General features: G+C 35.5%; 1 protein-coding gene and 1 pseudogene across 1 annotated transcript in view; both read left to right on the top strand.

Annotated features, from left to right (window-relative positions):
- The window catches only part of ATP11B (ATPase phospholipid transporting 11B (putative)), a 91042-nt gene that overhangs the window by 4756 nt on the left and 62734 nt on the right, over positions 1–23552 (top strand). The window contains exons 2-6 of the mRNA XM_087818290.1: positions 14123–14239; positions 20325–20414; positions 22056–22136; positions 22727–22834; positions 23018–23146. Coding sequence (XP_087674416.1) covers positions 14123–14239; positions 20325–20414; positions 22056–22136; positions 22727–22834; positions 23018–23146 — 525 coding nt within the window. The remainder of the gene's footprint in view (positions 1–14122; positions 14240–20324; positions 20415–22055; positions 22137–22726; positions 22835–23017; positions 23147–23552) is intronic.
- On the top strand, positions 20066–20165 carry LOC148092925 (U6 spliceosomal RNA; annotated as a pseudogene).

Raw genomic sequence — 23552 nt, 5'->3', positions numbered from 1 at the left:
AAAAACAGTATGAAAAAAAGAATGTAAAATAATCTCAATTTTTTATATTAGTTACATGTTAATATTTTGGACATATTGGGTAAAGTATTACAATTAATTTTATCTGTTTCTTATTACTTTTAAGATGTAATTACTAGAATTTTTAAAATTACAAATGTGGCTTGCTTTTGTGGCTCGTGTTATATTTCTGCTAGTGCTGCTCTGTTTCTGTATAGCACAGAAGTCTAGATATCTCACTCACTAGACTAAATATCTAAGGGCAGGGGCCATTTCTTGCTTGTCTTTATATCCCTTGGTTTCAAGACAGCAGCCGGCCCATTGTAAGTACTCACATGTACCAAATGTTGGTTGAATATCAGATTTATTTCAGCATCAGTTTGGTAGTACCTGCATTCTTTGCCTTTCTCTCAAGGAATGAAGAGTAGGAAAAGGAAGTGCAGGCCTATGATGGTATTATTTTGGTGTGGCTATTAATTTTTAACCTCAGGAATTAATGTTTAAGAACCTAAGTCTTTGAATATTTGCTTCTTTTATCTCTATGTTCAGCCATATATTCTTGAATACCCAGTTTTTCATTTGGTTAGGGAGGGTCAAGCATTAGAGGAATCCCAAGTATCTCAGCAGCACTGAAGTAAGGGTCTTGACCAGATCCTTAAAGAACCTTATGATTGCCATTACTGTCATTAATATCCCTTCTATCACTGTAGCCTGTTTTCAACATCGCAGCCTGAGTGATCTTATTAAAACACAAGTTAGATCGTGTAATTCCTATGTTCACAACCCTCTAAGGACTTGCCTTCTTGCTCACATTAAAAACCAGTTTCCTCTTTATCTGCATCCCCTCCTCCCCAAACCACTTTTCATTTTCCATCACTCTTCACTCACTTTGCTTTATGCACACTGTGGCCCTCTTGGAATTCATTAGAAGTCAGGCCTGCAGTGCTTAAATCTCAGGATCTTTGCCCTGTTACTTCTGTCTGGAATGTTCTTCCTCCAGTTACCTGCTGGTTCCTTTACTCCCTTCATGTCTTTATTCAGTTGTTATAAATGAGGCCTTTTCTGGACATTCAACATAAAATTGTAGCGCTCCCCAAGACTTCCCTGTCTCCCTTCCCTGCTTTTTTTTTTTCTTAGCACTTAATCACTATTTAATATACTCTGTAATTTTCTTATCACATTTATCCCACGAAGGCAGTGATTTTGCTCTATTTGTTTTAGTTCTCCATATAACAAAAGCTGTTTCTCAACTCTACATGCACTTTTAAGGAACACCATCATTTGATTTTTTCTTTTTTAATATATCTTTATTGATTTCAGAGAGAGGAAGGGAGAGGGAGAGAGAGAGAAACATCAGTGATAAGAGAGTCATTGATAAGCTGCCTCCTGCATGCCTCCTGCATGCCCCCTGCTGGGGATCAAACCCAAAACCTGGGCATGTGCCCTGACGGAAATAGGAACAGAGCTCATAGGTCGATGCTCAATCGCTGAGCCACACCCAGCCAGACTCAGTAGCACTATTTCTTTCTCATTTATTTATTCACTCATTGACTCAAACATTTTTTGATTACCTACTCTGTAATAGCATGTTGCTAGGCTCTGGAATTACTAAAGTGAACCCATATCCTAGCCACATTGAAACCAGAAGATTATTCTAGTTTGATCTTAAATATGTGAAGGGAAATAGGAAGTTAGATATCTAATGTAAATAAGGCTTAAATCACTAAGGTTTCATCAACTACAAGTCAGGAGGGACTTTTCTGTTTTTATCATCAGTGGTCCTTGGCACACTACAAAGCACATAGAAAGTACTCAGTGAATACTCTGGTTGCTAAAGTAAATTCTTTTCATTATATGCAGAAGGCAAGAATTGCAGATCACGAGTATAATTTTAATAGTCATTGTGCAGGATAAGTGAACTGCTTGCTGAAAGAATGGAAAATATGTGAAAGTATTTTTTTCTGTTTTTAAAAAATATGTTTTCAGAATTATGTCAGACCTAGTGTTGCCAGATAATCACTTCTCTGCTTAAAGTTTAATTTTCAAATTTTCATAGCACTTTAGGATTTGCGGAGTCCTTTTTTTTAACCTTGTATAAACATGTTTTACTTTCTTCTGAAGCATGTTTCTCACATTCCCAACATACAAAATTATTAAGACAATTGTGTTATTTCTGCCCTAGTTTTTTCCTACCTTTGTTTTAATTCTTGTATAAATAAGTAATAGGATTCACGCAGCATCTCTATTCTTTGACTTCATTATATTTTTTATAGTTTAGAAGTTTTTTACCTAATACATTAGCATATTTAAATCTGTACTTGGAAATATTTTTCAGTTTCTTGGTTTGAGTACTGGCTCTGCTGCTCATGGTATAAGCAGCAGCTTCTAATGTGAATGATAGAACCAAGATAGTGAATACTTGTAGTATAACTTACATTTGGCCATCCAAGTACATTGTTGCTTGTTATCCCTATTGGACCTAATATCCCGTTTCTAACAAATATTTTATAAATAACCCCTTTCTTTGTTATCCTGAAATAAAAAAGAAACATATAGCCTGCCTATACAAATACATTCTTTTTAAGTCAACATTAAAACCCTAGTTGTCATGTGAAGGAAAAATGAATACATTCATATCTATTTTAGTATGTAAATGCTCAATGATAACTACACTAAGCATAATAAATAATCAGTTGCTATAATCATTATGAATGCACAGCTATTAATACAGACGGCTGATCATGTAGTGGTGACTCAAATTCAAGTGACATTTCCATTGGTGATGCAGTTTTCTGAGGCAGCAAACAACTTTTCATAAAGTTCCGACACAGCATAGTCTATCTTTAATTTACATGGTAGTTTCATTCCTGAAAAATTAATAAATTCATGCAAACTATTTTATGTTTATATTTAAATAGGGGACTTATATTATTCTAAAGAAATTTTTACCAACATGAGTATCAGGTATGGCATTTGAAACTTGTCTGGTTCACAGGACATTTCTTCATTGTCAGAACTCTACAGTGCATTGCAGAATGTCTAATATCTCTGCCCCACCTACCCATTTATTCACCCACCTACAAAATGCCAGTAGACACCCCCCTCCCAATGATTGTGAAAATCATTACCAACAATATTTCTGAAATGGTTCCTAAAAGTCTTCCTTCCCTTAGGCTCATTCCTTAACAGGAATTTTGACTTTGAGACATATAATCTCTTAGCTATAATAGAGAACTATTATATGTGGTTCTCTCAATGAGAATAGGAAATCACACTTAAGCAACCATTCAGGAAATGATAGGTGAGTAGAAAGCTTGTAGAGCAAAGTGTATGATCATTCAGAAACATTGATACTATTTCATTCAGAAATAGTATTATCTGGGTTGATTTGCTAATTATAAATACTTGGTATTACATTGTACCTATCTGATAGCAGGAATGGCATATACACTGTTATATAAAAGCAAGAGTCATATGGATTTTGAGAAACATTAAAAATGTTTATAATTATGGCAGGATAAAAGGTAGGATGTCTAGATTGTGGGAAGTGGACCTGGTAGGTACAAGATGGTTGGTTTTTGTTATTGCTGCTGCTGTTATTTGATAGCTGTTTCCAGGTTTAGGCATTCTTAACCTTTTGTATCAATTGTCTAAATAACTAAATGGGATTCACCCTGCATCTCTATTTTTTTTACGTTAGTATGCTTTTTAAAGTTATTGTTTAGAATTTTGTGATTGTATCTTTGTGATTTATATATGTTTTTAAATATTAAATTTTGAAGATACTGTGTAAAAGATACGTTGTTTGACCACATGTCTCTGGCCTGTCTCAGGGTTGGAGCCCACTGCTTCTGATATACTAAGGAGGACCTGCGAAGCTATCTTCATTGCCCCTGTTGTTTCTGATTGTGAGGGGAGAAGGAGAAGACTCAAGTGTTTGAGAAACCTGGGTAGAAATTTCTTTTTACCCATCTATTTCAAATCTGAATTCTAGTTATAAGATTTACAAGTTTCACTCCTTATCCAGCCAGTGTTTAACTGGATAGGCAGAAAAAAATCAAATTTAGGGTTCTTCAAACCTAAATTCTCTCTTACAAAGGCCTCTGATTTTTAAATTTGATCTAAGCTAAAACCCTCTCACACATTTATTTTTTTCATAAATGTCTCTCTGATTCTATACATAGAAATCACCAGTCTAGCAAACAGGAGACATTCATATTCATGGTTGAATTATGGCCAAATAGGACTCTCCTAATCCAGAAAATCTGTGGTGTAAAATTCAAAAATGGGTGAAACTGATATTTTTAATTGTGGTAAACTATGTATAACTTAAAACTTACTATTTCAACCATTTTTAAGTGTATGGTTTTGTGATAGTACATTCACATTGTTGTACAGTCATTACCACCATCCATCTCCTGAACTTTTTCATTATCCCAAACTGAAACTTTGTATCCATTAAACATTCTCTATTCTCCCCTTTACCAAAGGCCTAGCAAACTATGAATTTCACTACTGTTTCTTATTCCTTATATAAGAAGAGTCATATAATATTTGTCCTTTTGTCACAGGCTTATTTCACTTAGCCTAATGTCTTCAAGGATTATCCATGTTGTAACGTGTTAAAATTTCCTTTCTCTTTAAGGCTAAATTCTATCCCATTGTGTGTGTATACCACATTTTGAATGGTCATCTGTCCAATGAACACTTGGGTTGCTACCATCTTTTGGCTATTGTGAATAATATTGCCATGAAGATGGGTGTAGAAATACCTGTTCAGGTCTTTACTTTCACTTCTTTTGAGTATACATATATCCAGAAGTGGAATTACTGCATCATATGACTATTCGGTTTACTTTTTTGAGGAGTTGCCAGTGTTTTCAGGTGTCTGCACCACTTTACATTCCTGTCAGCAGTGCACAAAGATTCTAATTTTCCACATTGTTGCCAATACTTGTTTGTTTTTTTAAGATAATAGTCACCCTAAAGGGTGTACAGTGGTATTTCATATTTCATCATGGTTTTGATTTGCATTTTCCTAATAAGTTGATTTCTTTGACATTCAGAATGAACCTCCACCACCTGTCAAGCTGTATAAATCAATGGCTTTGATGAGTATGGGATACATCTAGGAATACCAGAATAAAAAGTTTCCTATTAGCCAGCCCCCTTTCACTAGTAATGGCAGATTTCACTTTTACAGAATCACTTTTTAAAAGTTTCCTTTTCAATTTAAATATCATTGAAATTAAATTCAATTTGGTAAAAAATTTATTGTTAAAGATATTTAAAAACCAGAGTCGGAACCTGAAAACTAAAGAATTTAACGCATTCAGTAAATATTCATTAAATAGCTAGCATATGCTGTGTTTAAAAGTCTTACAGTCTGGAGGGCGAGATGGATATACGGACAAGCAATTAAAATTCAGTGTCATAAAATCTGTGATGGAGTGTATAAAAGGTTTGGTGGGTGTAGTAAATAACAAATGCCTTCCTTTATTTCTGGAGAAGGAGAAATGTCAGGGAAAGCTCCACTGACAAGGAAGTTCTTAAGCTGAAACTTGAAGGATGAGTAGGCTTTTGCTGGAGGTATATGTTGGAGTAGGGAATCAAGTTTGGGAAGTAATATAACCTGTCAGAGATGAACTTTCTGTAGTAAAGCACTGGCAGATGATTCAAGAATTTTGGAATTAAAAAAACCTCTAAATTTTATATCCTGTAACCAGAGAGCTAGTCCCAGTCCATCCCTGCACTAAACTAAAGTTCTTGGAAGCCCAAAAATCTGATAGGCACCAAACTACCTTACATCTTAAAATGAAAATTATGTAACATAAAAAAAAAGTTAAAAAATTGTTGTGTTCACATTATGGGCATTTTTAAGTTACTCCCTATCACCTTACTTTGGTCTGTTAATAGTGTAAAATTATCTTGTCCTTAAAATACCTTCATATGGATATATTTTATTTAAAGTCTATGTCCAGGAAATAGTAATTCACAATTAAGTTTGTCAATGTGGTAAAGTATATTAAATCATTCCTCCCCAGAAGCATCTTATTTTTGCTAGGCCATTTTCATGTCCCTCTGGATACTGGAACATATAGCCAACAAAAGTCACTTTCATATAAAGCATGTGACCTAAGTAAAGCTTCTGTCATTTGTTTTAATAATGCTATTGCATTTTTTGAATCTGAAGCTTTTTTCATTGTTGTTTTGAGTTTTTTTGTTTGGTTGGGTTTTTTTTGGTGGTTTATTCTGAAACTGTTATGGAGGAGGAACTAGGTCATATGTAAGAATAAGCTACAAATTTACTTTGATCACTGTGAACTCTAAAGATGTTTTCTTAGTTATGTGACAATATTTAATGATAGGACTATAGTTTTACTCTCTTCTTAGCTCTTTTATTTGTAATGCTTGTATTTTTTATAAAATCTTTGGGATTTTAAGATAATGCAGAGGCTAGTACATTTGGTATGAAAATGCAAAAATGTCATGATTCATTTTCAAGTATTCCTTTGTGCCAAAAATCAAATTCTAAAAATTATAATGCTATTTGCTGGTTTGGTTTCCCTAGGTCTCATCAGTTTGTGGTTACAAAAGGAGCCTCTTCCAAATCCCATTTTTTTTAAGTGCCTGTAGCTTTAACAAATGCTCACAAATCTAGGCAGAAGAGAAAAGAGGTTTTGGATTTCATACTTTTTAGAGTATGAGAGTTTTTATTTTTCAATAATTTAAAACTGTGTGCTTCCAAAGCCCTTATCTGGTGGCTAGAATAACATTAACCTATGTTGATTCCTTTGCCTAGGACAAGATGAAGTCAGAGGAGAAAGTAGCAGGCAAGCATCAAAAGGTTGAGGGTGTAAGTGGGTAGTCTGGGATGACGCAGGAAATGCACTATGTGCCAAAGGTTCCTGAACCCTGGCATGTAGCCTAGTCATTAGGGAGTTCAGATTTTATTTCTTTCTCAGTGCCATAGAATTGCTGATAATGCTTGCTAGAAATAGTTTGAAACTATGCCACACTAACAGTATAGTTATACAATTAATTTTTTTAACTGATTTTTTTTTTTACTCCTGTTAAAGAGAGGTGTTATTGAAACAAAGATTCTCTTGTGTTATTTTAAAAATATAGAATATTGAGATGGGGAACTGAATACAGAAGCTGACTTTAGCGTAAGTGGTTTTAAGCTTCTTTACATCATGAAAAGTATGCTCATTTTATCAGCAAAATCCACATATATCCAGATTTGCATACAATTTCAGAGATTCATAGATGTGAATCCCATTTATGGACCCTGCTATAGGTCACTTTATTTTTATTTAGTTTGTGGCTAGTGTAATTCGTTGCAGAGATGATGCTAATGAACCGAATAGGTTTAATTTCCATGAGGGACATTTAGCTGTACTTAAACTACAGTCACAAATATAAATGTAACTATTTTATGTGTGAAAAAGAATATACACACCCACACATATGTGCATGTCATTGATTATAGCATGATTGGATGACATTGTGTGACTTAATCACAACTAAGAAAACAAATGCATAAGTGGATGCTATGGTTTCTCTGGGAATAAGGAAAAACTTATTCTCCTGGAATTGTCATATTATTTTTAAATCATGTTATTTTGGAATATGGCGATGCTGAATTTAAAATTCAATTTAATTGAAAATTGATTTTCTTTTTTGAGTATTTCAGTATATCTTCTCAAAATAATTAAGGAAATCTTAAGGAGTTCCTAGACTTGACTGTGTGATCACTGATAATTCTAGTCATGAATTAAATATTGCAGTAGTGTGTGTGTGTATGGAAGGGTCTTCATTTTATTTTTTTTTTTGTCTCAACTTTAGATGAACATAGTAATTCCAGTCTTGGTGGAATTTAGCAAAAAAATAAAAGTCTATAAAATTCAGTGGTTCTCAGCCTCAATTGTCTTGACATCTTGTTAAAGATTTATATATTCTTTTAGACCCTCAAATTTACTTTGTTTTTTCTTTAATTTATCCCAGAAGCTTACATGCATGGTATGTAATTTAATGTTATTTAACATGCTTACAGAGTAGATATTAAGTGAATATACTTCATGCAACTTAATGCTCCAGTTACTTGTGTGTTCCTCTTGTAACTTTATGAACTTTGTAAGCAAACTTCCTATGAACCCCCTTTGAGAAATATAGCCATAGATTACAGCATTAGAATTCAAGCTATTTGTTTGAGTTGGAGCATGTTATAGATTTGCTTGAGTATACAGTATAACAAATCATATAATCCTTCATGGCTTAACATACAAAACTCAATATTTGTTGAGTGAATAAATGTCATGTGCCTTTAAGATGAGCAATGAGTTCCAGTTCTGATTTTGAGACCTGCCTTCTTTCCCCACGTAAGTTATTACAGGGCACAATTGTAAAGTGTTTAAAAGATAAATAAGATTGACAAACCTTTAACCAGTCTCATTAATAAAAAAAAAAAAAAAAAAGAGGACACAAATAAAATCAGAAATGAAAGAGGAGAAGTAACAACTGACATCACAGAAATACAAAGGATTGTAAGAAAATACTATGGAGAACTATATGCCAACAAATTGGACAACCCAGGCAAAGTGGATAAATTCCTAGAAACATGCAATCTTCCAAAACTGAATCAGGAAGAATCAGAAAACCTGAATAGACTGATTACAACTAATGAAATTGACATAGTAATAAAAACTCCTAGCAAACAAATGTCCTGGATCGGATGGCTTCACAGGCGAATTTTACCAAACGTTCAAAGAAGAACTAACACCTATTCTCAATATTCCAAAAAATTCAAGAGGAGAGAAGACTTTTAAGCTTTTTTTATGAGGCAAGCATTATCCTAATTCCAAGACCAGATAAAGATACTACAAAGAAAGAAAATTATAAGCCAATATCCTTGATGAACATGGATGCTAAAATCCTCAACAAAATATTAGCAAACCAGATCCAGCACACATTAGAAAGATCATACACCATGATCAAGTAGGATTTATTCTGGGGAAATAGGGTGGTATTGTATTCATAAACTAGTAAATGTGATAAAATGAAATATAAAACCACATGATTATATCAATAGATACAGAAAAAGCATTTGATAAAATCCAGCACCCATTTATGATAAAAACTCTCAACAAAGTGGGAATAGAGGTCTCTTACCTCAACATAATAAAGGCCATATATGACAAACCTACTGCCAACATCATACACATTGGGCAAAAACTAAAAGCGTTTCCCTTAATATCAGGAATAAAGCCAGGACCATCCACTTTCACCACTATTCAACATAGTACTGGAAGTCCTAGCCACAGCAGCCAGACAAGAAAAGGCATCCAAATTGGAAAGGAGGAAGTAAAATTGTCATTCTTTGCAGATGACATGATGGTGTACACAGAAAACCCTAAAGACTCCACTAGAAAACTGCTAGATCTAATAAATGAATTTGGCAAAGTAGCAGGATGCAAAATTAATATTCAGAAATCAGTTGCATTTTTATGCGCCAATAATGAACTATGAGAAAGAGAAACTAAAAAAATCCCACTTGCAATTGCATAAAAAATAAGGTACCTAGGGATAAATTTAACCAAGGATGTGAAAGACCTGAACTCAGAAAACCATAAGACACTGAAGAAACTGAGAAAGATACCAACAAATGGAAGCATATACCTACCGTGTTCGTGGATTAGAAGAATTAACATCTTTAAAATGTCCATACTACCCAAAGCAATCTATAGATTTAGTGCAATTTCTCTTAAAACACCAATGACAGCCCTAGCCAGTTTTGCTCTGTGGTTAGAGCGTTGGCCTGCAGACCGAAGGGTCCTGGGTTCGATTCTGGCCAAGAGCATGTACCTCGGTTGCAGGCTCAGGGATGCTAGCTGTGGTACATTTACACGGTGGATTGATTACTGCCCAGCCTTGAAAGAAAAAAAAAGATCTTTTGTGACAGCATGGATAGACCTGGAGATTATTATGCTAAGTGAAATAATCCAGTCAGAGAAAGACAAATACCATATGATCTCACTTATATGTGGAATCTAATGAACAAAATAAACTGGAGAACAAAACAAGCAGAGGCATAGATACACGGAACAGACTGAGCTGTCAGAGGGGTGAGGGTAGGGGAGGATTGGGTGAAGGTGTAAGGATTAGCCAAAAAACACATAACATAGAAACAGACAACAGTATGGTGATAGGGGGACAGGGACTAGATGGAGGTGGGCAAAGGGAGGGACAATGGGGACATCTGTAATAGTGTCAACAATAAAAATCAGATATAGGTGCCACATTTTATCCTTGAAGATTCTGATTTTGAAATTAGATACGGGCACATTCACACCCACAAAATTTGGTCATCACTATAAATAGCATAAACAAATACATTTAACTTCATTTGTTTTATGAAGCATACAAATGGATTTAATTCACACTCCCAGACTAGCTCTAAGAGCACAAGATAAATTTTTAAGTAGAATAACAGCAGTTGAAAACCATACAATGCACTGTTAACATTCTGATGTACTAAATTTCACTCTAGGTAATATGGGAATTTCCACTATTGTGTGTCTACGCTTAATGGAAATTTTATAGGAATGCTAAGCATTGAATGGCAGTCACATTACTTAGTAGATTACTAAGTTGGAGTTTTTAATATCTAAAAATGGATTATTCTAGCTTATGAATATCACACTTAATTGACCTTTTAATAATTTAGTAGTACTAGTAAATAATCCTTGACCAAGAAAATCCAAATCATTGCCTGTTAGAACCAAAAATGGTCTTGGCATTTGGTGACTGCTTTTAGCTTGTCAAGGGGATCCCGAGGTCTACCCAGGGAAAGAGTACAATACTATAGGAATGGAGTATCAGTATTTTTATCAGTGCAAACCTTTCCAGTAGAGATCATTACTAAATGTACCTTTAGGTATGGTCATTTAAATTTGAGGCCAGAATTAAGTCCTTGTTTCAGAGAGTCAGTTGATAATGTAATTAGCACAAATAGGTGATTGTATGGAATGAATCTGGGCAAGACCCAATACATTATAAATCCTCCAGGAACAAAGTTCTTTGAAGCCAAGTTGATCTCAGTGTGGAAGAAATATAGACCTCTTTCATCACATGTTGTAGGTGCTAACTAGGCCCTAGCTACATAGGACTTTCATATCTCTGAGTAGGACTCCATCCTAAGAGAAAGTTAAGGAACCTCCAGGAATGGAAGGGAAGGAAAGAAGCCTTGTCTTCAAATGCTTTTATTGGTCTTCTATGTGATATTTTCTTGTGATAGCATTTCTGATAGTATGGACTGGTTTTCATTACCATAGATGTTACCTGGTTATTTTATATCTGAATGTTCCTGTTTACCTGTGAAAGAAAAAAAATGTAGCTTAACTCTGCTAATAAATAAGTAGAATCTATATGTGGTTCAAGGCCAGTAATACGCATAATCTGATCAGATAAAACCAGATGTAAAGAATCATAACAGAGCTGAAGCAACAAGATGGCAGTGAGGGTAACAGCTGCACCTGCCGCCTCCCACAACCACATCAAAATTACAACTAAAATACAGAACCACCATCAGTCGGAACCTCCAGAAATCTGGCTGAATAGAAGCCCTACAATCAGGGAACTGAAGAAGCACCTAGACCGGTAGGAGGGGCGGAGACGCGGGCGGATCAGGACTGAATCGGAGACTCGCCGAGAGCCCACACCTGGTGCAGCGGTTTAAACCTGGGAGGGAATCTCCGCGGTGGGGGTTTCCCGGAGGAGTGAGGGAATCCCAGCCCCACAGCAGGCCCCCAGCCCAGGGCTCCAGGGCCGGAAAGACGTCCCCACAACTTCAGGCTGTGAAACCAGCGGGGACTGTGACTGAGGGTCGTGGAGGCTGCAGGATCCCCAGCAGCTCCTCTTAAAGGGCAGGCGCACAGACTCACTCGGACACTCTCCCTCTGATCCCCAGCGCCAGATAGCAGCTTGAAAGGAACCTGGGACACTTGGGGAGGAACTAACCTGCCTGAAATCGGGACGAGAGGTGGAGGGGTGGGTTTCTCCTAGACAGAGGAGCTGGCAGAGGCCATTATTCCTTCGGCGAGTCCTCTGCGCGCACGCACACACCGCTGGCAGGCAGGCACCATATTTGAATCCCCAGCACCTGACTCTCACCTTTGACCGCCCCGTGATTCCTGGAGGCCCTGCCCCTCCCCACCTGCAGCTCATCCAGGCCATTTCCAGGGGCTTTTCTATGCAAGTGACCTCTGGAGCCTTATGCTTAGGACATTCCTAAAATCTCCCAAACAAGCAGCAGCGTGCCCCATACAGCTTGATAAGCGGCCCCAGGCCTGGCACTAGCTGCAGCCTGCATTGGCTCATAGCTTGGCCTCTCCTGGACACCTCCAAGCCCACCACAAATAGCAGCCAACTACGGTTTGCTGTGTAGCTCATGCTGGGTGGCCCTGGGCAAGGCACTGGCACAGGCTGACTTTGCACCTCCCAGGAGGCCCCAGAGACAGTGCACCTGGTGGTCAGACTCGACCACACTGGATTACAACCCTACCACATCCACGAGTGACACACTCAAGGGGGGTACTTGGTGAACACCAAAGGTCCACTGAAATAAATCCTGCTCCATAGGGGTGTATCCAGCACAGCAGCTCTCTCACTGTAGTTGCAGCTGGTCCTCACAGCTGATTGGCCTGGGGTCAGTTCCTCCCAGGGATGCCCACAGCAACCAAGGCTCAACTACAACAGGACAGTGCACACAGCCCACACAGGGGAACACCTAGAAGGCCCAGCTCAGGTGACTGGGGAGGCTGAGCCACTGGACCCTACAGGACACCTACTACACAAAGCCACTCTACAAATTCCAGAAGACATAGCAGCTCTACCTAATACACAGAAACAAACACCTGGAAGCAGCCAAAATGTGGAGGCAAAGAAACATGTCACAAAGGAAAGAACAAAAGAAATCTAGAAAAGGAACTAAATGAAATAGATCCAAGCAAGCTAACAGATACAGAGTTCAGAATAATGGTTATAAGGATGTTTAAGCAGACTTTTAGGGAAATAACTGAGAAAATCGACAACGTAATAAAGTACCAATTTGAAATGAAATCTACAGGAACTGAAATGAAGAATAATTTACATGGAATCAACAGTAGAGTAGAGGACGCTGAGAATCAAATCAGCAATTTGGAACATGAGGAAACGAAAAACACCCAACCAAAAGAGCAAAAAGAAAAAAGAATCCAGAAATATTAAAATAGTATAAGGAGCCTCTGGGACAACTTCAAGAGGCCCAATGTTCATATTATTGGGGTGCCAGAAGGGGAAGAAAGAGACCAAGAAATTGAAGACCTATTTGAAATAATAATTACAGAAAACTTCCCCTACCTGGGGAAAGAAATAGACTTACAAGTCCAGGAAGCACAGAAGGTCCCAAACAAGAGGAACTCAAAGAGGCCCACAGCAAGACACATCATAATTAAAATGCCAAAGGTTAAAGACAAAGAGAGAATCTTAAAAGCAGCAAGAGAAAAGCAGTTAGTTACCTACAAGGGAACAGCCATACTACTGTCAGCTGATTTCTCAACAGAAACTTTGCAGGCCAGAAGGGAGTGGCAAGAAATATTCAAAGTGATGAAAAACATGAAACTACAACCAAGATTGCTCTACCCAACAAAGCTGTCATTTAGAATTGAAGGTCAAATAAAGAGCTTCACAGATAAGAAAAAGCTAAAAGAGTTCATCACCACCAGACCAGCACTACAGGAAAAGTTGAAGGGTCTTCTTTAAGAAGAAGCTAATGAACAAAAGAATCTGATCAGCCAAATAGATCCAGAGACACTGATGCATATAACAGATGATCATATTTCAGAGGAAAGAGGGAAGGGGGGTGGAGGGTGGGAAGAGATTAATCAAAGAAGTTATATGCATATATGCATAACCCATGGACACAGTTAATAACAGGCTGAAGGCCTGGGGAGGGAGTGGGAGCAAAGTAGAGGGGGTCAGTTGGGGGGGGAATGGGACACCTGTAATATTCTCAACAATAAAGATAAATTAAAAAAAAAATCATAACTAATCTTGTTTACCATTATTTTTCTTTACTTGTTCTTAGGGTTTTGACCCACCCCATCAAAGTGACACGAGAACTATTTACATAGCCAACAGGTTTCCTCAGAATGGCCTTTACACACCTCAGAAATTTATAGATAACCGGATCATTTCATCTAAGGTAAGAATTAACACTTTTATTATTAAAATTACACATATGTATCACTTTGTTTTGAGAACTGGTTTATTTGTATATTCTAGTATACACTATAATCTTAAAAATTCAAGGAAATGGTTAGTAGACTTACCTTAACCAAAATTGTGAACTGTAAAATAAAAGGAGTTGCCAAATGCTAATTATCTTTAGTTTCAATTAAACTAAGGAACTAATAGTTATACTATATGCAGGCACTATATTAGGTACTTCTCATATCATTTAATCCTTACAACAACTCTGAGATAGCTTTACAAAGTGTTATACTCATTTTGTATCAGTTTCATCAAATGAATTGCTGGGAAATAATTTACTGCAGGTCACACACTAGTAAGTGATGAGATTGGAGTTTTACCTCAGTTCTGTGCAATTTTAAAGCTTGACTTCCTGCCCTGACTGGTGTGGCTCAGTGGTTAGAGAATCAGCCTGTGCACCAAAGGTTCATGGGTTCAGTTCCTGGCCAAGGGCACATACCCGGGTTGCAGGTTCAGTCCCTAGCCCCAGTTAAGGCACGTGCTTGAGGCAGCCAATCAATGTGTCTCTCTCACATCAGTGTTTCTCTCTCTCCCCCTCCATCTCTCTCTCTCCCTTCTTCCTTCCTTTCCCTCCCTCTCAACCCCCTCCCCCTCCCTTCCTTCCACTCTTTTTAAAAATCAATGGGAAAAAATATCCTCAGGTGAGGATCAACAACAACAACAAAAAAACTAAACCTGACTTCCTCCAATTTTATCACTCTTTTGTAAACATTTTATAGTACCAGATACTGCTTCACTCTTTTTTTTTGAAGATGTCTGTTTATTTTGAAACTGAAGAATATAGAGTAATGCTGTCCAGTAGACTTTTCTCTCATGATAGAAATGTTTTCCACACTAATTTGATGGCCATTTGCCATATAAGGCTATTTAGGCATTGAAATGTGGATAATGCATCTGAAGAACTTCGTTTTATTTTCAATTAAATGTCAATAGCCATATGCATCTAGTGGTTACCTTATTGGACAGTGCAGGTATAAAGGATGTGAGTCAAAGAGACTAAGGGTAAAGTTCTTAGATCATAACTATTGCTTCCCTCTCTTCCAGAGTGACTAATAATTTTCTCTCTAGTCCTGATCTGATCTTTCCCAATATTGTTTTAGGCCAGTGGTTCCTTTGTTCTTTCCTCTTTTTTTTCAGTCTTCAGATTATTTACATATGCAACACACCCATTAGTGACTTCTCTCATCAATTGTTCTAATGCAGAGAGCAGAAAGGGGAAATACCAGGAGTAACAGAGGAACTCTAGATTAATGACACTTAGTAAATTATGCAAGAACTAAAAGTCCTTGAAAATTTTAAGGTTTTTAAAAAACCCTTGGGTATAATTTATGTACAATAAATTCACCAATTTTAAGTATACAATTTGATGAATTTTCACAAATGGATAACGTGAATCACCACCACAATCAAAATATAGAATACATTCACCACTCTAAAAATTAACAGCCAGTTCCACTCCTCCTCACTTTCAGCACTAGCAACCACTGATCTACTTTCTTTAACTATAGTTTTTTTCTTTTCTGGAATTTTATATAAATACGTTCATATAGTATGAGTTTTTTGTACCTGACTTCTTTTTACTTAACATAATACTCTTGAGACTCACCTTTGTTGTTGCACATATCAGTATCAGTAGTTCATTCCTTTTTAGTGCATGGTTTAGATGTCAGCCTGGATTTGCATATTGTACGTTCTGAATTTGGTTCATTTTTCTTTTGTGGTTCTTTCACTACCAGTGTTTTCCCCTTAAATTTTCAGCCCTCAACTCCAATCTCTGTCATATTTTATTGATAAGGGTGTAGTTTTCCCCTTGTTTTGCTGTCATAGCTGTGAGTTTGGATAGTGTCTCCAGACTAAAAAGACACAGCTCACAATTCATACTCCTTCTATTTAGAATTTAAAAAATTAAACATTCTTCCAGTTTTTATTTATATTTTGGACATTTTCCAGAATTTTCAATAATTTTTTAAAATCTAGTTTTTGTAATTCTCATCTACTAGGAGTTCACAGGACCAGTGACCTCTCACAATCCTGGAAAACTTTGGGGATTATCTTTATATGATTGTTTTCATTTGCAGCAGTATTAGGTTTAATATTTTTGACCACTGTTTTGAAAATGTAGATATTGAAATAAACATTGCCCCCCTTTTTTTTAAGCATACATAAGGACTATCTCTCTTATTACTCCCTTACTACTTCCTTATTATTCCACTACTGTTTTCTTAAACTACTTCCAAACCAGGTTACCTGCGATTTTATATAAACTCTATTGAACTTCCCTACCCCTGTGCTTTTGCTATGATTTTCTGTTGGTAACCACAATTTTTAAAATATAGACTTTATGTTTTTGTAGAGATTGTAGATTGCATGTTTTTGTAGAAATGTAGAATTCATTTTTTTTACCACAGTTTCAAGAATGCAGACATTTATATAGACAGTATCAGTTTTTTTCCTGACCATAAATGAGACTGGCTTCTATTACCCCCTTTTTACTACCTTTGTAACCTACTATTGTTTCCTTAAATTCTTCCAGACTACATTATCTTTTATCCCACAAAGCCATCATGAACTTTCATCCTCTTTGCCTTTGTTCATACTGTCCTTCCTTCCTGAAATGTTCTCCCTCTATTTGCCCTCTATTTTTAGCCTGTGAATTTATTTCCTCTCTTAAAGCCCATGTCAAGTAAGAACTCCTTTATTAAATTTTTCTTTCTTGCCCTAGCTGGTTTGGCTCAGTGGTTAGAGTGTTGGCCTGTGGACTGAAGGGTCCCAGGTTCGATTCCAGCCAAGGGCACGTACCTCTGTTATGGGAGGCAGCTAATGGATGTGTCTGTCTCACATCAATGTCTCTCTCTCTCTCCCCTCCCCCCCCCACTCTCTTTGAAAAGCAATGGAAAAAGAATTATCCTCAGGTGAGGATTTAAAAAAAAATGTTTTTTCTTTCTCATTGACTGCTTTTTCTTTCAATTCTTTGTATATTCCTTCATTTTATCTTTGAATGCAGCTATTAATATTTTGTTGTTAATTTCTATTTAATATTGAATTTATCGTTTTCCTCTTATAGTGCAAGTGTCTTGCACATTGTAGATGCACGATGTTTTGGTTTAATTTACCATGGTAACTACCTTATTTTAAATTTAAACTTAAGCAAAAGATTTAATTTTATATCTGTATTTTAGTTTTCTTACTAATGTTAGACCTTACAAGGAAAAAAAGTCAGTTATATAGTCATATACACAACTGCAGAGAAGTTATACTTCTAATTCATTTTTGTTGACTATTATTAAATCATAATTTAAATTTTTTAAAGCATAATAAATCATTTTTCTCAGAATATTTTCATATTGTTTAATATTATTTTACTAGTGTCCCTCTTCCATATGTGAGAGAACAAGCACAGAATTTAGACTCATTCAATTTATTAATATGTTTGTATTTAGAAAACCTGGAAACAGCAATTCCTAACATTTGTAAGTTAGTTTTCGTAAGAAATTTTTATTTATTCTTAGTTTTTTCATTGGATTATTGAGCTGGCCAAAGAAAATGTCCTGAACCCAATTACCTTACTGCCAATTTATGTAGTTGTTGTTTTCAGTATTTTGGAAGACAAAATATATTGTCTCTGTTATGGTTTAAATAGCTTGACATAAATTTGGGACATTACCAACCTAATTCTTATCAAGTTTATACATTTGATTTGATGACTGAAGAAGCTACATGGAATACTCTGACCCCTGTAGGGGCAACTATGCTTACTCCAGTAAAGATCAGCTGGAGATGATTTGAGCCAGAATTACAGTCTCATATATAGGTATTGAACAGTAACTTCTTTTAGTGCCAGGAAGTATCTACCTTTCTTCTCTTTAGAGCCCTGAACACAATTCCTTCTCCCAGAATCTGAAGCCACTGATTCTACCACAGGAAAATATGTTTCAGGTATCCCAGATTAGAACTGAAAAATATAATTTCACCTAAAAAAGGGAAGTTGTTAGCTATTGTACAACTCTTTATGTACCCTTGAGTCAAATAGGCTTTTGTGGACTCTTCTGGGAACCCAGCCGTATTTGTAAAATTGTTCATATGGGCCCTGCCTGGGTGGCTTGGTTGGAGCATTGTTCTATACTCCAAAAGGTTGCAGGTCAAATTCCCAGTCAGGCACATACCTAGGTTGCTGTTAAATTCAGTATGGGAGGCAACAGATCCCTCTCCCTCTCTCTCTCTCTGTCTCTCTCTCCTCCCTTCCTTCCCCCACTTCCTCCCTTCCTTTCTCTCTGAAAAATCAATAAAAACATATCTTTGGGTGAGGATTAAAAAATAAATTGCTCATATGGGAAAGGAAGTTTCAGGTCTCAAATCAACTGATTAAGAAGTGAATTTTTGACATAAGAAATTTTAGAAATTAGAACCATCTTACATTGCACCAGAGAAAATTTGGTAAACTGTCTCTTTAAATATCTTGGAATGTCAATTAAGGTTTCATTGCCTGACATCAGGATAGTTATCTAGAAAAAAACCAAACGTTTCAACCATATATATTTATTTAGTTATCCTACTAAACTTTTGAACTCCAACTTTGTGCCAAGTAGTAGTATAAGTGCTGCATAGAGCAATAAATAAAACAGTGTTCCTATCCTCAGGGATCTTATATTCTACTGGGAGAACGTACATAGGGTAATGTAGCAGTGCTACAGAGTGTTTCCCTGTTTCACATACGAAGTTGTGAGTAGTGAATGACACAAATGAAATTAGTACTGTATTCATATCCTGCCCCTATAATAGGGTATTATAGGCTTATGAGTTGATTAATAATATAGCAGACACATAGCAATTAATATGAGCCAGGTTCTATCCTAAGTGCTCTATAAATGTATTAGCTCATTTAATCTTTATAACAGTATAATTATAAAATACAGTGTGATGATTATTGTCTTTTTGTAGAGGTACAAAAAGTGAGGCGCAGAGAGATTAGGTCCAAGGTCACTTAGGGATCTTGAATCAAGTGTGGGCCACAGTAGTTTAACCCCCTGCCATCTATATTCTTAACCATTATGCTCTACTGTTTTACTTTAAAATTGACATTGTGACAGATTTTCATGTCCTTTATGAAATTTTCTTAGTGATGATTCCAGTGATCACTTCTCTAAGGTATTATTTAATTTTTTTCACATTCTGGGTTATTTTTTCATATTCCATACTTAACAAATAATTGAATAATTATACCATTTTCTTTATTTCCAACACTGAGCTAAATAAAATATAAAACAGATTGTATCTAGTGTCAGCATTTCTATTAATTCTTATTTATCTTTAGCGTTAGGTTTAGTTTTGTGTAGTAACCAAAGTCCAAAATAAATTATTAAAATGTAAAATGTGATTTGACTTTGGTGGTAGGCACACAATGCAATATACAGATCATGTATCATAGAAACATACACTCGAAGCCTATATAATCTTATTAACCAATATCGCCCCAATAAATTTAATTAAAAAAATTTTTTTAAACGTTGTTTTAGATTTGCTATCTCCAATTCCTAAAAAATCAAGAATTTAGTAGCAAAATTTTAGATTACAGTTTTCCTCATTTTTAAAAAGTATACTAAAATTGCAAATAAATAGAGGGGAAAAAAAGAGTAGAACGAAAGTTTTGAGACTCTAAAAACTAGATAGTTTCTGTAGCATGGGGCAGAGTTGAGGGAGGCAAATGGCGGAGGGAGAGAGTGGGGGACATGTGAAATAGTCAACAGAAAGAGTTACATTAGTGCTCACTTCAACAGCACATATACAAAAATTGGAACGATACAGCGATTAGTATGGCACACAAGGATGGCATGCACATTCGTGAAGTGTTCCATATTTTTTACGAACTTTAGAAAGAAAGAAATCCAGCAAATTTCAGTCATTAAAGAGTTACATGAATTTGTCTAAGATCTTAGTAAATCTGATTTTACTTTTATTATATCCATATAGTGTATATTATTTTTAAATTTATTGCTCTCCTGTTTTTGTTTTTGTTTTAGTATACTGTGTGGAATTTTATTCCAAAGAATTTATTTGAACAATTCAGAAGAGTGGCAAACTTTTATTTTCTTATTATATTTTTGGTTCAGGTAAGCTTTATCACTCAACAGATTGTTAAATTTATAGATAAGATTTCTAAAAATATATCTTCAGGAAAAGTTACATTGCATTCTAAATCATTTGACTGTGGGACCATTTTTGTTTTCTGTAGAGCTTCCCCATTGTATTCAGTGAGCACAATTATTTAACCACATCTAGATTTCTAAAAAACTAGCCAATGAATTTTAAGATAATTTTATTTGTTTCATTATTGATGTGCTATGGTGCTGATAACCATAATCAAAGCCAAGAAAATAACATCATTTTTCAGATGTTCTTCCAGAACATAAATATTTTGGCTTTACATGTTTTTGGCACATTTCTGCCTATGGAACCATCTTTGTACAAAGTGAATTTTTCTTTTTTTAATGTCAGTTTTACTTTTATTTAAAAAAAGTTTTTCCCATTTTTTAAGAATCCCCATGAAAATGGATTTTTATTTAGGAGACCATTTTCTTAACTTGAATCTGTATTAGTTATAGGCTATTTAACAGTTTCTTAATTTCACATTGTGCTTTTTTTCTAATATCAAAATATCAAGAGAACAGCTTATGAAATGAGTATGAGTCAAGATTTAAAAATAGTTATTATTTTCTTTTTAAAAGGTTATTTTTTTCTGATAATACTTCAGCAATTTCAATGTGGCATTGGATTTTTGTAAGAACTCTGAACTTTTCTCTCAATAGAACCTGGGATTTCAAAAGAAAAAAACACTTGCGACGTTATTACTTTAAAGCTTGAGGAAACTTTTACTTTAAAAAAAAAAGTTTCCCTCATGAACAGAGAAGAAACTTCTGATTTTTTTATCAGAAAATCAGCTTGTTTGTCTCGGAAAAGTGAGAAATTTGTAGTAACCATGTCCACATAACATGCATTTGTGAAATTACCAGCGAAGATCAGGAATTCTTCGCTTGTCTGTGGAACAGAACAAATTTAATTGGCCTCTGTGGTGTAAAGGAACATTAATAAATCATTAGATCCATGTTCTAACTAGCCAAGCATAATTACTGCAAACATTTCTTTACTTCTCCAGCAGTTTATTAAAACCTCAATTGTATTTAGACAATAATTTAGACAATAATTACAGCATCATTTTCCAAGCTGTACCCCCCTCTGGCTCTGCTAGATTTAACAAAATCACTTATGGAACAAAAACCCTTTCTGTAGTCCCATTCCCTGTTCTGTCTCCCTAAGTGGTGAGTTTATTCTGAATCCCAGAGTAAAAATTACTGACAGACTTTTCAGCATTTATCAGGATGGGCCAAGAAATGTGAAATAAGAGTCAGAGCAGCTGTAGCTCCCCTCCTAGGCAAATATTGAGGAAGACCTGAAGTACTCTCTGTTAAGAAGGCAGAGTAGTGACTGAGTTCACTCGAACAGTATTTGTGGGTATTCGGTAGATTTATATATTCTGCTAACCCCAGGTAATAGCTGATGAAGTGAACTTGTAAAACTGAACTGGACTATACTCTCTGCATAATAAGTCCCTCCTATTATTTTTTACTCTGGAGTATGATACACATTTTGTATAGTGTTCTTAGAATTCCTAGTACACCTGAGATTTAAGATACCAATAGTGTGATGTGTACAATATAAAAATATAATACTCCGCATTCTTTTTTTTAATCTAGCTTATGATTGATACACCTACCAGTCCAATTACCAGTGGACTTCCATTATTCTTTGTGATAACAGTAACCGCCATAAAGCAGGTATGAAATGCTTTCTATTCTTGTTTCCCCATGTCATTCATAAGTTAAGTTGCTAAATGTGTCCACTCCAAGGTATCATTTATTGTTGTGAAAATAATTTCTATAAGAAAGAAGTGAATGTTTTTGATTTCACACATGATAAAATTAAACTGAATTTAGCCACACTATTATTATTTCAGGTGACTCATGCTCTGATTACCATTGTTAAAATGTTGTTCTCTTGACACACCTAGGAAGCATCCTAAACAAGCTTTTTATATGTATAAACCAAATTCTTACAAGTATACAAATCAAAATAGCCTAATGTAATTCTGGTGAGTGAAATGTTTGGAGGCAGTTTTTATGTTTCTTTTTCTCATTTGATAAAAATATTTTCTAATTAGGTGAAGAGATTAGCCAAAGAACATATGTGCGTAGCCCATGGACACAGACAATAGTGTAGTGAAGTCCAGAGGAGTCGAAGGTTGGGGGCTGGGTGGAGGTGGGCAAAGCTGGAGAAGAGGAAAACATCTTTAATAGTGTTAACAATTAAAAAAAAATCTTCTAATTATACTAAAAAGGACACTTTTTTATTCTTTTGATATTTACAGGGATATGAAGATTGGTTACGACATAACTCAGATAATGAAGTAAATGGAGCTCCTGTTTATGTTGTTCGAAGTGGTGGCCTTGTAAAAACTAGATCAAAAAACATTCGGGTATGCATGTAGTAATTAATAGATATCAGTTATATTTTGATATCACAAATTCTAATCTGATTATATTTTAATTAAAAGCCTACTTTTCTACATTAAAATATTGTGATAGACCACTTGTTTAGAACCTAATAAGTCCTTGCCTTTTTAAATTGGTATATTCACTCTCCCCCAAATTCTTCATAGGTGGGTGATATTGTTCGAATAGCCAAAGATGAAATTTTCCCTGCAGATTTGGTACTTCTGTCCTCAGATCGACCTGATGGTTCTTGTCACATTACAACTGCTAGTTTGGATGGAGAAACTAACCTGAAGGTTTGTACATGTATATGTTTGAGTGTTCCTCTTGGTGAACAAAATGTCTTTGGATTAGAGTGATATTTTCCTTTGGTAAAGGTAATAAAGTGTGACCTGATAAAGGAGAAATATTTTTAAATTACTGAAATTTTAAAGAATTATTAAGTTTTTTAAAAGAAATAATGTTATATGTTTATTTCAAGGTTAACCTCACATGGTTTAGTCAAGTTAAAGAAAAATGGAAAGTGTTTTAGGAAAACTAAAATATTTTAACATTTTGGTTCCCTTTTTTTTAGATAAAGGAGATTTGAAGTAGATGGGGTTGTAAAGTACAGCATAGGGAACATAGTAATACGGTAATAAGTACATATGGTGTCAGGTGGGCACTACGTTTGTCAGGATGATCCCTTGGTAAGTTATATAA

This window comes from Miniopterus natalensis, chromosome 6 (genome assembly GCF_054644295.1).
Source record: "Miniopterus natalensis isolate mMinNat1 chromosome 6, mMinNat1.hap1, whole genome shotgun sequence".
Classification (NCBI taxonomy): domain Eukaryota; kingdom Metazoa; phylum Chordata; class Mammalia; order Chiroptera; family Miniopteridae; genus Miniopterus; species Miniopterus natalensis.
Note: the sequence above shows the minus strand (reverse complement) of the source record. Positions and strands in the feature narration are given on the sequence as shown.